This window comes from Corvus hawaiiensis, chromosome 1, assembly GCF_020740725.1.
Source record: "Corvus hawaiiensis isolate bCorHaw1 chromosome 1, bCorHaw1.pri.cur, whole genome shotgun sequence".
In the NCBI taxonomy this organism is placed as follows: Eukaryota; Metazoa; Chordata; class Aves; order Passeriformes; family Corvidae; genus Corvus; species Corvus hawaiiensis.
Window position 1 is genome coordinate 6,306,784 of NC_063213.1, and position 14,492 is coordinate 6,321,275.

The 14,492-nt window shown below is 42.7% G+C and overlaps 1 protein-coding gene across 3 annotated transcripts in view; it reads right to left on the minus strand.

Annotated features, from left to right (window-relative positions):
• The window catches only part of PRKAG2 (protein kinase AMP-activated non-catalytic subunit gamma 2), a 222,848-nt gene that overhangs the window by 156,135 nt on the left and 52,221 nt on the right, over window positions 1-14,492 (minus strand). For 2 of the 3 annotated variants that reach the window (XM_048321701.1, XM_048321860.1), the window contains exon 2: window positions 7-78. In XM_048321701.1, coding sequence (XP_048177658.1) covers window positions 7-78 — 72 coding nt within the window. Of the gene's footprint in view, window positions 1-6; window positions 79-13,223; window positions 13,749-14,492 lie in introns of all 3 variants that reach the window. The other variant, XM_048321787.1, reaches the window with a different exon arrangement.

Here is a 14,492-nt window from a genome sequence, read left to right on the forward strand (position 1 = left end):
TCCTACCTTGCGAGAAGCATTTTTGTCCGTGCTCTCCACATCACCGTCCAAGAATGGCATGGCAAAAGAGCTGAGATCCTGCAAGGACAGAGAAGAAAAACTGATGTCTTTTATTAATGCCTTTTTCCTTCCCTCAGAGCATCCCATGACTGAAGCCCACAGATCTATTTCAGAGTGCCCATTGCTTTACCCATGGCAATTGCTGGAAGCAATAACACGGACTCTGATCATTCTCCTTGGCTATGAAACAATGTCAGATGTAAGTTACAAGTGAACAGGGAGCCCTCAGCAGCACTTGCACCACATCACCATCAAAAACAACCTGCACAGCCAAAGTCAAAAGTCCTGTGTTAAAACTTTCAAGGGGAGGTACCGAAAGCCCACAGAAAAATTGGTAGGAAATTATAAACACATCCACTTGCTCAGCAAATGCTTCTTGCCTTTAGTGGGATGTATGATCTTAAAGAGTATTTATGGCAATAAACACAGCCAGAATGAAAGTATGTCAACATTCTGAGAAATACGTAACTTCTGAAAAAAAGACAGAGAAAACTGACATGGTGCTCAGGGAGGAAATAATCAATTCACTTGCACAAATGAGAGAGGAGCACCCAATTCTGCAGGATGAAAGACAATAAAACCATGAGAAAAGCACACATGTTCATTTTTAACTAACAAAAACAAACTGCAATTATATTCCACCTCCTGCCGTCTGTTCTGTTTATGATACTTCATGTTCCAGCCGCAGGGTTTTTAGAACTCCTTTCCACATGCATAAGGAAATTATGTTAGTGTCAAGTTTAGCATCTGTTTGATCAGAAAAGTACATAATGAGCAATTCTGTGACCAGAAGCATGAGGTTGCCTAATGCTGTGTGCTGAAGAACTGTCTTGGGTCCTAAATGTCAGGAATACCTCCCCAACACAAAACCTCCCAGATGCGAGGCATCACCCTTTCCATGCAATGATTCAGTGCTTCTCAACCACCACATCTGCACCCATTTAAAAGAGTTCAAAATATAAATAAATAGCAATTTCACGTAAACCTAATTTGTGATCAAACAGAGCTTAATTACAAATTAGCACCATCCATGAAGTCTGCAGGGCTTGATTGTCTTCAGAATTCAGAACAGCCACAGGTCTAATCACATTGCTTTGTGTAATCATACTAAATTCAAAATATGCTCAAAAATTGTGTATAACTCGGGCATAATTCTTACAAGTGTTTGAAAATATTCTGGTTACATAATGAACAACAAAAATAAGGAACAAAATATTGAATTACTGGAACTGAAACACATGGGAGTAATTCATGCCAAGTTGAAAAGGAAAAAAAAAAAGCAGCAGCCAGGCTTGGCCAAGCTGGCCCCAAATCATTAGGCCCCAAACAAATGTATTCCTGACAAATTTGTCTGCTCCCAGCCCTGTCTATACACATTCAATGGGAACTATCTACAAAGGCTCAACTATGCAGCTCCCTCTTGCCCAGGCATCTGTGTTTCACATCACCTTTGTTTGCAAACAAAAACATAAGGAAACATCTCAAAACCAAAGGAAGAGGCAACTTGTTCGGTTTAGGTTTTCACTCTTACCAAGATTTGACTGATGCTGGACCAGGCACTGCAGTTAAGATTAAAATTACTCCATATAAAAATTATTCAGCCATAAATGGCATCAATAAACAGATTATCATCATTATTATTATTATGACTTCATATGCTACTGCAGGACTGAAGAGAAGAATCTCTGTGAAGATGTTTAAGACCCTAATGGAAAGTTACACAACAGCATATCCCCTTGGGTTTACTTTAATTTAGCCAAAGGACTTACCAACATTTTCCTCTACCCATCTTCAGTAGTGCAGAACCTGGAATCTGATGTGAGCTAAGTCATTTTTCATGGAATAAATCAAGAAAATAACCTCTTTTGATCTCTACATATTAGCACCCCTGTATTACTCCCTGGTGTAACTTCCAGGGAGAAAACCACATGTTTAGGAAGGCTGGGGACTGGATGGAAGAAACTGGGTTGAAGGGGACATGTGTCTACTAAACAGGGTTGAAAAAGCTGTTCAGAAAATCTAGAACTGCCACGAATGAAACCAAAATGTCTTATTTGAGCAGAAACCTTCAAAACCAGGAGGGGTAGGTAGATACAACTATTTTTCTAGGAGCTAAATTTCAGTTCTCAGTTACAATTCTAAGTTTAAAGCCATATATATATTAAAGTCTGAAGTCTAAAAGTATCAGGAAACCCAGATGACAACTCTATTTTGATTTGTAACTCTCAGCTATCATGGAGGTATTGACTTCATCTGCCTTTACATCCAGAACAAGTCTCCACTTGGAAGCCAAAATAACTGGAGCTGGAGCTTTCTGGGCAGCATGAGACCTTTCTTTGTTAATACAGCACTGCTGAACATTTCAAAGTGGGTAATAATTGTACTTCTAGTCCTGTGAAAAAGTCTATAATTGTAACTGCTACCTAACAATTTCTTCATCTCTCATGGGATTCTATACATGAAGGCATCCATTCACAGAAGGAACAAAATACATGTATCAAATACCAGGCTGCAAATACTGCTCTCTCAGTTCCAATCTGTTGGTTAAGCAAGGAAATACTAGGTGTCTTTTTTCCCTTTATGAGTATTTCTGCAGAATAAAGATAGATATACCAATTTCTTTCTTGTGTTCCTCTTCATCCAGAAACACGTGATGATGCAGTTGATGATACATTAACTCTTAAAAAAACAAACAAACAAACAAACAAACAAACAAAACCTGCTCCAAAAGTGTTGCAAAACACCACAGAACTCTTGACAGACCAATGGTGCAACCCTTGCCCTTGTCACAGATTTGACTGCTCTGATCTGATGCCAACAGATACACACTGAAGGCTTCTCTGCCAGTAACCAGGGACTGAAGCCGTTCTTAGACAGCTTTCCAGCTCTCCAGCTCTGCTTTACTCCACTTGGAATAACTGCCCTGGACAACCACATGGTTCTGCAGAGACATTTAAAACTTCCATCAAAGGCACACAGTGACATCCTGGTAGGAGGAAGAGTTCTTCAGTCTGCAGAGCCCTGGCTGAGAAACTAACAGCATCATGCCCTGTATCCATCAGTCCTGCATTGTAACCTTGGACAGACAACTTCTGCGGAGACCACAGTCTGTGATCACCCCTGTAAAGTGCTGCTAACCTGGAATTAAGAGTATGAAAAGGCTGTTTTGGTAGTTTCATTGGCTTTCCTGTCATGCTTGTGCTCCTTAGTCAGTCCTTCCAACGCTCTGCACCATCTGACAGCCAGACATCACTCCTGCCATCCCGTTAGAAAAAATGACCTCTCAAGCACTTTAGATTTACTTTACAGCCACAAAGCCACCTCAGATTTATTTTGTTCTCAATCCACTCTTATTTACAAGAGGTTGTCATGGCAGCTCCTGTTATATTCACTGAAGAACAAAGCCCTAGGGACAGCAAAGCTTTTCCTGGAGGACAGCAGAGCTGTGACACAGCAGAACCACGGCTCAGTGCTCCTGTCACCAGTCAGGCTCCCTCTTGGGGAGGGAAATCTCCCACAACACGTACTCAACAGGTGATCTTCCAGTGCAAGTCAGGATTATTCTGTCTGTATTTGCACTTATCCTCTCTACCACTTCTTTCTCTATTTCCTCTGGGGAAACAACAGATATCTGGAAGGTTACAGATTCTTCACACAAATTTCTCCTCAAAAGGTGAGACTAACTCTAGCATGATTCTGGTCTGGGTTACCCCTACATCTAGAGGATGACTCTTCTTAATTCCAGCTCCTTTTCCTTTGGCATCTATTATATCAGAATATTTGGGATTATGTGAAAAGAAGTAAGAATAAAATTTTTGTTCTTTGATATCCTGGGAAAACAAAGAAGCTTTTCTCAGAACTATTTTGGAGAATAGGAAGGAAAACCACATTTGAGGATGCAGAAAGCATATATATAGCATAGTCAATAGCAGGAGCAAGATCTGGTTAGACAAACCATTTTTCACCTTTTCCAGACAGTTTCACTGTTTCTTTCCTTACTGAGGAGAATTCCTGCCAAAAAGGCTTGCCCAGACACGCTGGTCTGGAGGTTGCTGCAGTTGGAGACCTTGGTGTCAGAAGAAGGTTTCCAGCAATTCTGTTGCAGAGGCTGCCCACTTAAATAACAGACCACTAAAGCCTTGAATCCAGCAAGCAACACAGAATAAACAGGATTCTTGTTGTGTTATTGCTTCACTTCAAGGCTACTTTGGCAGCCAGGCCGATAAAGCCTCTCTGCAAGGGCTGAAGCCAAAGAGCCAGCGAGGGCTGGGGCATGCTGTGACTGACAGGCCAGAGACCAATTTCCAACATGTTTTGGGTGGAAGAAGAACCTTTTTATGGCCCCACTCGACAGTGGTCCAAAACTTCAGGGCTGGGTATCAAAAGAGTATTTCACAAACGGCTCCCTGCTGGCATCTTTTGCAACTGTCTATTCAACCATGAGGAATGACTGTGAACACGGGGATGTGAAATCTGTGCCCACGGCAGTGGGTCCCCACGAACATGGTCAACTCTTTGGCCACGTTTCAGAGGTGACTCAGGTCAGAAGAGCTTTGTGGTAGTCCCATAACCAACCTCAGCTGAAAGTCTGGGTTCCTCAGCTATAAACAACTTCAGAGTCCTAGTGTGGGTAGCATCACACAGTCCTGACTACGGATGGTGTCACCTTTGAGGCATTATTTTTCTGCCTCACTAAGTTCTATATATGTGCTAGGATTGCACCAAATTTAAGGATGTGAAATGCCTGCCAGACATTACAGTTTCTTTTTACAACATAACTCAAGCAGAAGGTGACACTTTACTAAGGCAGCTTTTCAATATGGGGAGACAGCTCCTTTAATAAAATAAACAAAGAAAACAACATACAGAGGAATAAAGCTGAGTGCTGACAAGAGCTCTGATCTCACAAAAAATTGCTAAAAGCTGCACTCTTCAGCATCACACCTTAACAAAGTCTTTTCCTCTGCTGATATTACTGAGCTATGAGCACTTCAAGTATCCTACCAAGGACAAAGAAGGTCGGGATTTTTATTAACATCAGCTGTGAACAGTTTGTTTCATTGCACTCTGCACACCAGCAGATTTTTTTTAGATCAACCTTGAATTCGTACCTATTACAAGCCTATGCTACATATGCTAATAGCCTATGAGCAGAATCCACAGTCTGATCTCCATGGAATAGAGGGCATAGCTTGGTAGCTGTGCTTGAATAGAAAATTGTCTTTTTCTGAGAACAATCCTATCTAGAAGCCTTTGGGGATTTATAACAAATCACTCCATTATTGCACAAGGAAAGATTCAAAACTGACATACACAGAAACTTCTGTCCTTTTGTTATTGTTGTTTTGATATACCAGTTCTAGTAAAGTATAATAAGACTTGTTACATTCCTTTATTCCCTTAGGAGTAGGTTGCTCATTGCTTTGCTTTTCTCACTCCCCCATGCCATCTAGACTGTAGCATGTGTTTTGGAGAGAAATATATAAGTTGTACTGTGAGACTGAGGATGATGGTGACTAAGTCTCGGTATGACTCAATGGGAGTGGGCAGGAACAGATGTACAAAGCTGGTTGGATTTGTGCAAGCCAGCTTTGTACTGCACAAAGCTATTCCAATTTATGTGTTTGCTATTACTTTTAAGGCTATTTGTATTTAAAAAAAAACCCAAAACCCAAAAGTGTAGGTCTGGAGAGTTTGAGATGGTAGAAATAAGATATAGAGACTTGATTGGTGAGGCTGTACCTTGAATCCTGTGCTGAGTTTTGGGCCCCTCACTACAAGAAAGACACTGAGGTGCTGGAGAGTGTCTAGAAAAGGGCAAGGGACATGGGGAAGGGTCTGGAGCACAAGTCCTATGAGGAGAAGCTGAGGCAGCTCGGGAAGTTTAGCCTGGAGGAAAAAAGGCTCAGGGGAGACCTTATCACTCTCCACAACTCCTTAAAAGGAGGCTGTAGCCAGGTGAGGGTTGGTCTCTTCTCCCAAAACAAGTGAGAGGACAAGAAGAAATGGTGGAGATGGCAGGTCAGCAGTGAACTCAATGATATTAGAGGCCTTTTCCAACCTTAATGATCCTATGATTTTGTCCAGAGCATGAAGATTCCAGAGGCAGCACAGTCCAGGGGTTACTGGGTGACTGTGCAGGACCAGCTGTGTGCACTTCAAGGTGGATACAGCATCAGATTTAAAATAACAGAGGGTAAGCCACCCTAAATGATATGCCTGGAACAAATGGGAAATATTCAGTCTCAAAGAGGTGCTATCTAAAAGGTTATGGAGTAATGGCTGACTGAAATCTAATCCAGATTTCAATATGTGAAAATCCCCATCCATCAGGTGATTATTCAATGTTCTGTGTAAAAAATCTCGCATATGAAAACTTGGCATAAGAAAACCAGCCTATGTGCAATTTAAAGGCATTTCTTTCAGCTGCAAAAAGAAATGGACATGGTCCTAAAGAGCTACTGAAGCCACTTCTCCCCTGTTCTCACTACAGGTCCTTCAGCTTGGATTGCCCCCACTTGGGCAGAAAAAGCTGCTAAAACTAAGAATCTCAAAGGGAAGGGGTTAAAGAGAGTCATGAAACCAGTAATTCTTTGATATTTCCCTGAAAACAGCTGTCTTCCAAGCTGTTCTTCCTGAGTTATCCTGATCATGGGATACTGGCAGCATCCAGCACAACCTTCTTAATTTCTGAAACTCTTCACTGATCCTGACAGGCATTAATCTCCAGCAATCTACAGCAAATTCACTGTTTTTGTTTCTGAGGCTGTAGACAAGATACATCAGAAAAACTTCCAAGAGAGCATGGATTTTTTTTTTGTGTTGTTCCCAACCTCAGACTTAAATCACTAGAACACATTCCTATGCTGTTTACAGAAAAAAATGAAGTTTTCTTTCAAGCCTTGTGCTCTCCTGCCAGGAAACCCCACCATATCTCATTGGTGATTCAGCCTTTGCAGATGAGCTGAGCACAGACAGCCTGGGATGGGATGGAATCCCTCCTGCCTGGAGCCCCACCATGTTTATAATGTGCAGAGAGCTCACGGCTGTATGGCAATGCTGTGGTGGAGGGTGCTGCTCTCCATCTCATCAGTAAGTCACAGAGCAGCATAGAGGCACTCTGACAAAGCCTGACTACGATCCCCAAGCACACAACAGCCTGGTTTGTCAGCTCCTTCACACCACGAACCACACAGCAGTGACTGGCAGCGTGTTTATTACAACAGCAGATGGACAACCTAGCAAACGGGCAAATAATGAAATGCCACTTAAAAAAAAGGAGAGGGAGAGAGAAAGTGAGAGAACAGCAGAGAAAGCATGCCAGGGAGGAAACCAAAATTCTCAATAGTCCCTGTGACATCAGCAGGATGCACATACAAACCCATTATTAAGTGCTATTTCTGGGTGCTCAGCCAAAGACAACCTTTCTCTGGCGAGACATTTCATTCACGAAGCACCCAAAGTTTAGAAACAGAAGGTAAAAGCAAAAGATGACACACCTCAGTCCTGGAAAATGTGGTTAGGTGAGTGATGAGGGAATTAAGACTCTAAGGAAGGACTGCAGGAGACTGGAAATGTTACCCTTCGGATGGCACATACTCGTACTTGCTTTCCAATACTTACGAGTTTGTCTTACATAAATGAGACACACGATCCCAATGTATTTGCAGAGAAAAGCCAGCATTTGTTACAAAACACAACTTCAGCCACAGTGAAATAGCAGAACTGCAGGAAACAAAAGACGATTTTGCCATAATGTAATGAAAACACTTGAGCCACTGCAGCACAGGAGCAAACAATCTGAAGGGGATTCAATACAAGGATCATCCTGAGGCTTACTAAGTCATCTCCACACTTCAGCTACTTTAAAAGTCACTGTGCTTTGCATTTTTTATGTTTTTCCCCACTCTCTATTGGCCAAATCTCTTCAAAAACCATTTCCTCAAGGAAGAGTAAAACAGAACAGAATCAAAACTGAAAACCTCCAACTGATGGCCTTATCTGAGAAGGACTTGCAGGGTTCTCCCTTGCATATACATGACTAAAAAAGGTGACATTCACACCAGGCAAAATATCTCTGCCATAAATACTCAAACTGAAAATATTTTTTCCAGTTCACTGCATTTAGGAAGACAGCTGCCTGTTGTCTCCTCTTTCCATTCTTGTCAGTCAATAACCGTGAATAATCTTGACAATTAGAAGAAAGCTTACAGCTGGAAAGCCAGGCAAGTGAGGGACCTGCTCTGATCTAGTAGTCCCTCAACTAAAAAAAAAAAGAAAGGGAAAAAAAGCAGAAGCAAAGAGGAAATTAGGGAAGGAAAGGAAGAACAAGATGATTCTGTGCTTCGTGTGCTGAAGACCTGAGGGGGAGGTCAAAGGGAGACAGCACATGGAGTCCATGGTGAGGAAAGATTCCCCTCTTGGTGCTTTCCTGACACATTTTCCTATATCATTCTGCAGCTACAGAGAACAACTTCACATCTATAAAGTTTACAGTCACTTTGCTACAGCTTTTTTTACAGATTTAGCACCACATGTAACAAGAAACCAATAAATACAATATGCTTTATTTTGTAAGCTGAACTAGTTTTTCTTTTCCCAAAAGAATGGATGTCTTCATTTATTACCCTCTGAACTCTTTAAATAAAGGTGCACTTTGCTGAAGCTGGCAACATAAAATGCCCCCAAGGACAGAAGAAACCTCAAATTCTCAGGGACAACCCAGAAAACTTTATCACACTCATAGTACAGCATTCTGCCCAAACCCAGCCTTCATGTCGTTTTGGTCCCACCCCTGACTGAGCTAAGAGATACTGAGATTTTGTGCCATTCCTAAGTTTTCAGTTAACAGTGCCATGCACACTGATAAATTACAATACATCACTCATGCTGTGGGAATCCAGAGCACTTTACAAACTGCATATCCAATCCAGAACAGCTTCATCAGTGCACTTCAGTGATGAGGCTTTCATTGCCTGCTCTGGCTTTCTGGATTACATCTGGGAAGGCATTAAGGGTATCTGTCACTTGTCATCTACTCCACACTTTCTGTCCAGCCTAGAGAGAAGGTGAAAGCCAGCATCTCCAATGGGCAATTTGCTCCTGTTTCCCTGGTATGGGAGAAGCCAGACAACTTGCTTATACTCTGAAGGATTCAACATAGGATAAGTGAACTGTGCATCTCACCTCTCCATCTTTACTGCCTATAAAGTGGGAATCAAGCTGTGGGTTTGTTTGGTTTTTAATTGTTTTTTGGTTGGGGGGGGGCTTGTTTGTTTTTTGTTGTTGTTTTGGTTTTTTGGTGGGCTGGTTGGTTGGTTTTTATTGTTTTTGTTTGGGTTCCCCCCCCCCCCCCCCCTTATTTAGAAAGCAAGCTGTCCAAACAAGGGGCTGCCTCTTACTAGGGCGTACGCGGCAGTGCCGAGCGTGCTTTACTCCGGCTCCGTCCCCGGCTCCACACACCGGTACCAGCGTAGCCATGACAACACTCGGGCTGGGGAGGCTGCTCCATCCCCGCAGGAGGCTGAGCAAACACTCCGGCAGCAGAGCTCGCTCCGAGCTCCGGTGTTGGGCTGGCTGGGATCATTTCAGCCCAGTTTCAGTCACGGATTTGCTCGCTGTCGAGACATGCTCCAGGCATCCCTGCAGTGGGAGCATAATGAGGCCCCAAGCTCTGTGGGCACTTCCAAGTGTTACTAAGATGACATTCTCTTTGCACAGCTTTGGCTGCTGTGCAGAAAACAGGGTTAACTCTCTGATGGTGTGAGTGTCCAGTGGAGTGAGATGAAGGAACCACCATGTCCAACTAAAAAACCACAAAATTTAAATTTTAAGAAAACAGGCCAGCTATACAACTTCTGAGAAAAAGCATGTTTGTTAAGAGAATTGGCAATGTCCAAGGGATAGTAAATACCACACTTCCAGGCCTACCCACACCAAGCCCTGGTCACTTGTTAAAGTCTGTCTCAAGGGATGTGCTTCAAAAAGCACCACAGTTCTGCTTGGAAGAAGGTGTTAGAAGACACCAGTGACCATCTCTGGAAGAAATATGGATAAAATACTTGCCCATCTGGAAAATCTTGTGAACAATGAGACAAACAGAAGAACACAACAAAGGGATTACTCACTCACACTAGAAATAGCCACCACTGAAAATAAATTTTTGCAGTGGGTCTGGTTTGGAAATAATCCTCAGATGGAAAGGGAAGAAATGACACATACCCAGGGTTTTTTTCTAAGCATTGTATATGCAGTACTAAAATTTTGAGAAAGATATTTCCCCAAGTAAACTTCAGGCTTCTTTCAAAGACTATGACTTCATTAAATTTTTTTTTTCAAGAAATTATTCCTAGGTTAGATTCAGTGTGGGGAAGAAAACCTTAGAAATGAGCCATATCATATTCTGACTCCTTTAGCAGGGGTCTTCTGATTTTAGCCATCTTACTATTCTTCATGAGGTTATTTAAGCACCACAGTTACAATGGACCAATCTGAACATGCTGTGGAGAAAGGACAAGCAAACACACGCTCAGAGAAACCCAACTGAAAACTTAAGCTTGTTATCCACATATGCCAAAAGTAATTTCTGCCCTCTGCAATGGCTTGGAAACCCAGCGGGCACTGGTGAGCTGAAACAGGCAAATCTGCATTTGATTTGGCTGACAATTTGTGCATCAAAATGTGTCGAGAAGCATTTGATCCTGCTTGGAGAGTGTGGGAAACATTTCCAACTTAGCAGGACACCCCGGACACGGTGACAGATGGGCAGAGTACGAGCCTGGCATGGGAGAGGCCATTTTAGAACTGGCTGTTGCTCCAAGCCATGTGGCAGACAGACCAAACCCGTTTGTCATAAAAAAATAAAGCTCACAGTGGAATTACCAAACCAAGGCTCAGGGAGAGCCCCTGCCTGCAGCTCAGCCTGGCACAGACACCCACCCTGCCAAGGAGCATCACTGAAAACCTCCCATGAAATTAATGAGCACCCAAGAAGGAAACAAAACTAAGCAAAACACAGCCAAGCTTTTTTTTTCCCTCAAGACAAATTAAATCCACAAGCAGGAAATTTTGATTCAGAATAACAATTTTATTTTTCATTACTACCAAAAATTAAGTTCATGCCAGTAATATGGCCCTAAAATACTGGGTATTTTTTTCTCATCAGGAACATTAATTTCTATCTATATGTACTGAACAGCTGTAGAACTATTAGTATATATTTACATCCAAGTTTTATTAACACTTATTTTGAGATCTATTAGAAATGGAAATTGGACTTAGAACCACAATCAGGCACTAGAAATCATTAAATGCCTATTAGGAAAGTGTCTCTTGCATCAGCACAAAAAGGGTAACTTCATCAAAATACACATCAGTTCTAAAAGCAAAGGCACTGACACCTAAACTGAGATGCAGAAACAAACTCCCCTGGTGACTGTGTCCTCCCAGATGTAGATGTGACAGAGTTCAACTTGTAAGGCATCAGTATTTTTACACACATCTAAAACATGCTCTCATATAGGGCAATGCATATGGGAAACAGATATAATCATATGTGCATACAGACACGGTAACAAGCTCTTACAGTTTTTTAACTGCCATTTATTTTAAATGTAAGATGATTAAATATTTCTTGTCTTCAAATCAGCTTGTCACTGCCCCTACTTGGGTGGCAAAACAGGCTGAAATGACAGGAGCATTTGTTTCTCCTGATGGAAACCCGAGGGCTCTTGGCTGCCTGAAGCAAACTCTGGTTACAGGTGATTTCCATCTACACTGTGTTTTGCCTTTAAAGATTTGCAACAATATTGCATTTAATTCTCTTAGTTTCTTCTTGATGAATGTCAGACATGCTTGTACAGACTGATGGGATGGATTTGGGAGGGTGGGTGAGTTTTTTTGTTTATTTCAAACCGGGGCATTTTAAAAAAATAAATACATTTGTATTGCACTCCCAGTAATAAAAATGTACTAAATTGAAGTACAACCAAGTCTTCTTTTGCTGGGTTTCTTCCCTTTGAGTTGAGGGCTGGCCCCTTGTCAGCAGGATCCATTTCATCCTGCTGCCCATCATTCCCTCTTCCATCAGATAATCCTGTCCCCCAGGCTCCCAACTGCAGCAACTCCAGTTTCCTCACAGCTCCCAGGGCTGCTCCAAGTCAGCACCACCTCTGCTCTCCAGCCCCTCCTGGACTCATGACAGGGGACAGAGCTGAGGGTGAAATCTCTTCCCCAAAGGCTGACACCCTCATCTCTCCTGTGGCCCATAACACAGGGAACAACAAGCAAAACACACAAGATGCTGGCAAAATACCCTGCATCTTATACTGAATTAAATTTCATTTGCTATTCTCCATCACCTCACTAAAGGAGGATCTTTAAACCTTCCAGGCTCTGATCCCAGGACAGAGCCGCCTCATCCCTTTTGGACATTCATTATCTCACAGATCCATTAATTGCAGTGCAAATTGCATGTGTTCAGCATTAATTCTGGTAATCAAAAGGAAAAAATGCAAGGAGGAACACATGAAGCCTGTAATATATCTCTTTATCCCAACAAACCTCATTAAATACCAAATTAAAATCATTAAGCAAAACAGCAGTTCCTGAAAACCTGTGATTTGGGGTTGCAGTGGCTAGCCATGGCAGTTAGTTGCTCAGCAGTTCAGGAGGCTCTGAGATGAGCAGTAGGAGAAACCAAGCATTGCAGGATGCAGAGACCAGATGGTTTTAGGCTGAAAATAAATGAACACCCCCCAAATGATAATCTCTCTTTCCAAAACATTAACGAAAAGTTATGCAAGGGAAAAAAAAAATAACAACCCCAAACCCAAGCTACATTCTTTAACTAGATAAAAGAACATTTTGTTCAGCCTTGGAGTATCTATTGTAATTAAATGCTCTAAAAACAGTACAACAGCTCCGTGCCAGTCATGCATAAAAAAGAGACAAAACACGATGAAAAAACCAAAATACCCAAGAACCATGCATTTCTTACACAGCCTGAAGAATTCCTGCCTCTCGGCAGACTCCTGCAGTGCACTCGGGAATCCACCTAAATGAATGCAAAACCTATTTTCCCGTGCTAAGATAAATAAATTTAACAATAAAGATAATCAAATCCAGAGAAACCCAGCGACAATCGAGCCCCCGCTCTGACTTACAGCTCTGAAAAATCCTGCAGTCTGGCTGGAAACGTCCATCGAAGAACTGCATTGAAAGCTTTTCCCTAAAGGCAAGCGCATTTAAACATCTCGGGCTCTGCTACTGGAGCCGATGCTGCAACAGATGGGGACCAGGGCTGGGTGTGTTCCTGCCTCCCATCGCGGCACGGCGCGGGGATGGCAGAGCGGTGGGTACCGCAGGAGAAGGCAGGCGGGCGGGATTCTCCCGGCTGCGGGCTCCCTGCCAGGAGCGCTTCGGGCATCGCCGCAGGGCTCGATTCCCCCCCGGCTGCAGAACCTGCCACACGAACTCGGGCGGGGGCAGGAGCGCTCCGACAGCGCGGGCAGGTCATTAAGCACCGCTTTGGGTGCATTAGCGAAATGTTCAGGGGGCACAGGGCAAGTCGGAGGGTTCAAATAACCGCAGGCGTTTTTAATGCGATCTGAAGGAGGAAGAAAAAGATCCCGTTTTCAATAGCAGAAGTTTCAGATGACTGAGGCTGCGTCTGCATCAGTATCGAATACCTGGGGGAAGGAAGCACAGAGCAGCAAATGCATGAGGCTGGAGTCTCTGCTGCTCCATAACAGCCCTATTCCCCACTTAACCACAGCTCCACTTTGTAGCTGCACAAAAGTCACATTATTTCTCTGGGCTTAAGTTTTCCCATCTGCAGCACAAACAGGGTTGACTTTTTAATTTATTATAAAGACCTCATTGGGAAAATAAAGTGCCTGAGCACAAAGTATAATCATCAAAAGTATCACCATCCAAAAAAAAAAAAAAAAAAAAGATAATAGCTATTTTGAAAGGACACCACATGAGCAAGTGCTTAGCAGAGCAATGCAAACTCTCCCTGTAGGAGCTGAGGGATGGTGGGGATCTGAGTTTTTTTCTTCATCAAGATAAATCCCTCTTTTATAACCACATTCAGCTTTGATTACTTCACCAACCAGTCTCACAGTGTCCTTTACTGGCAATGCAAACACTCCCCAGACCATGGGGACATATCTTTGGCCAAGATGCTATCAAAGGCTGGCTCAGATGAAGACACCTCTGCTAGAACAAAGCAAAAGAAAGCAAAAGAAAGCAAAAGGCGGAAAGGTCATCCCTGCAGCTTCCAATACTTGAACAGAGGTATCAAAATACCATGCAATGAACTGGCACCTCTCTGGAGAAACAGGTAGCCAGATCCTGAGCCACAGAGCATTGCCAATCCTTTCTTGGTCATCTCAAAATACCATTTGTGATGATCTACTGAAATACTCTCT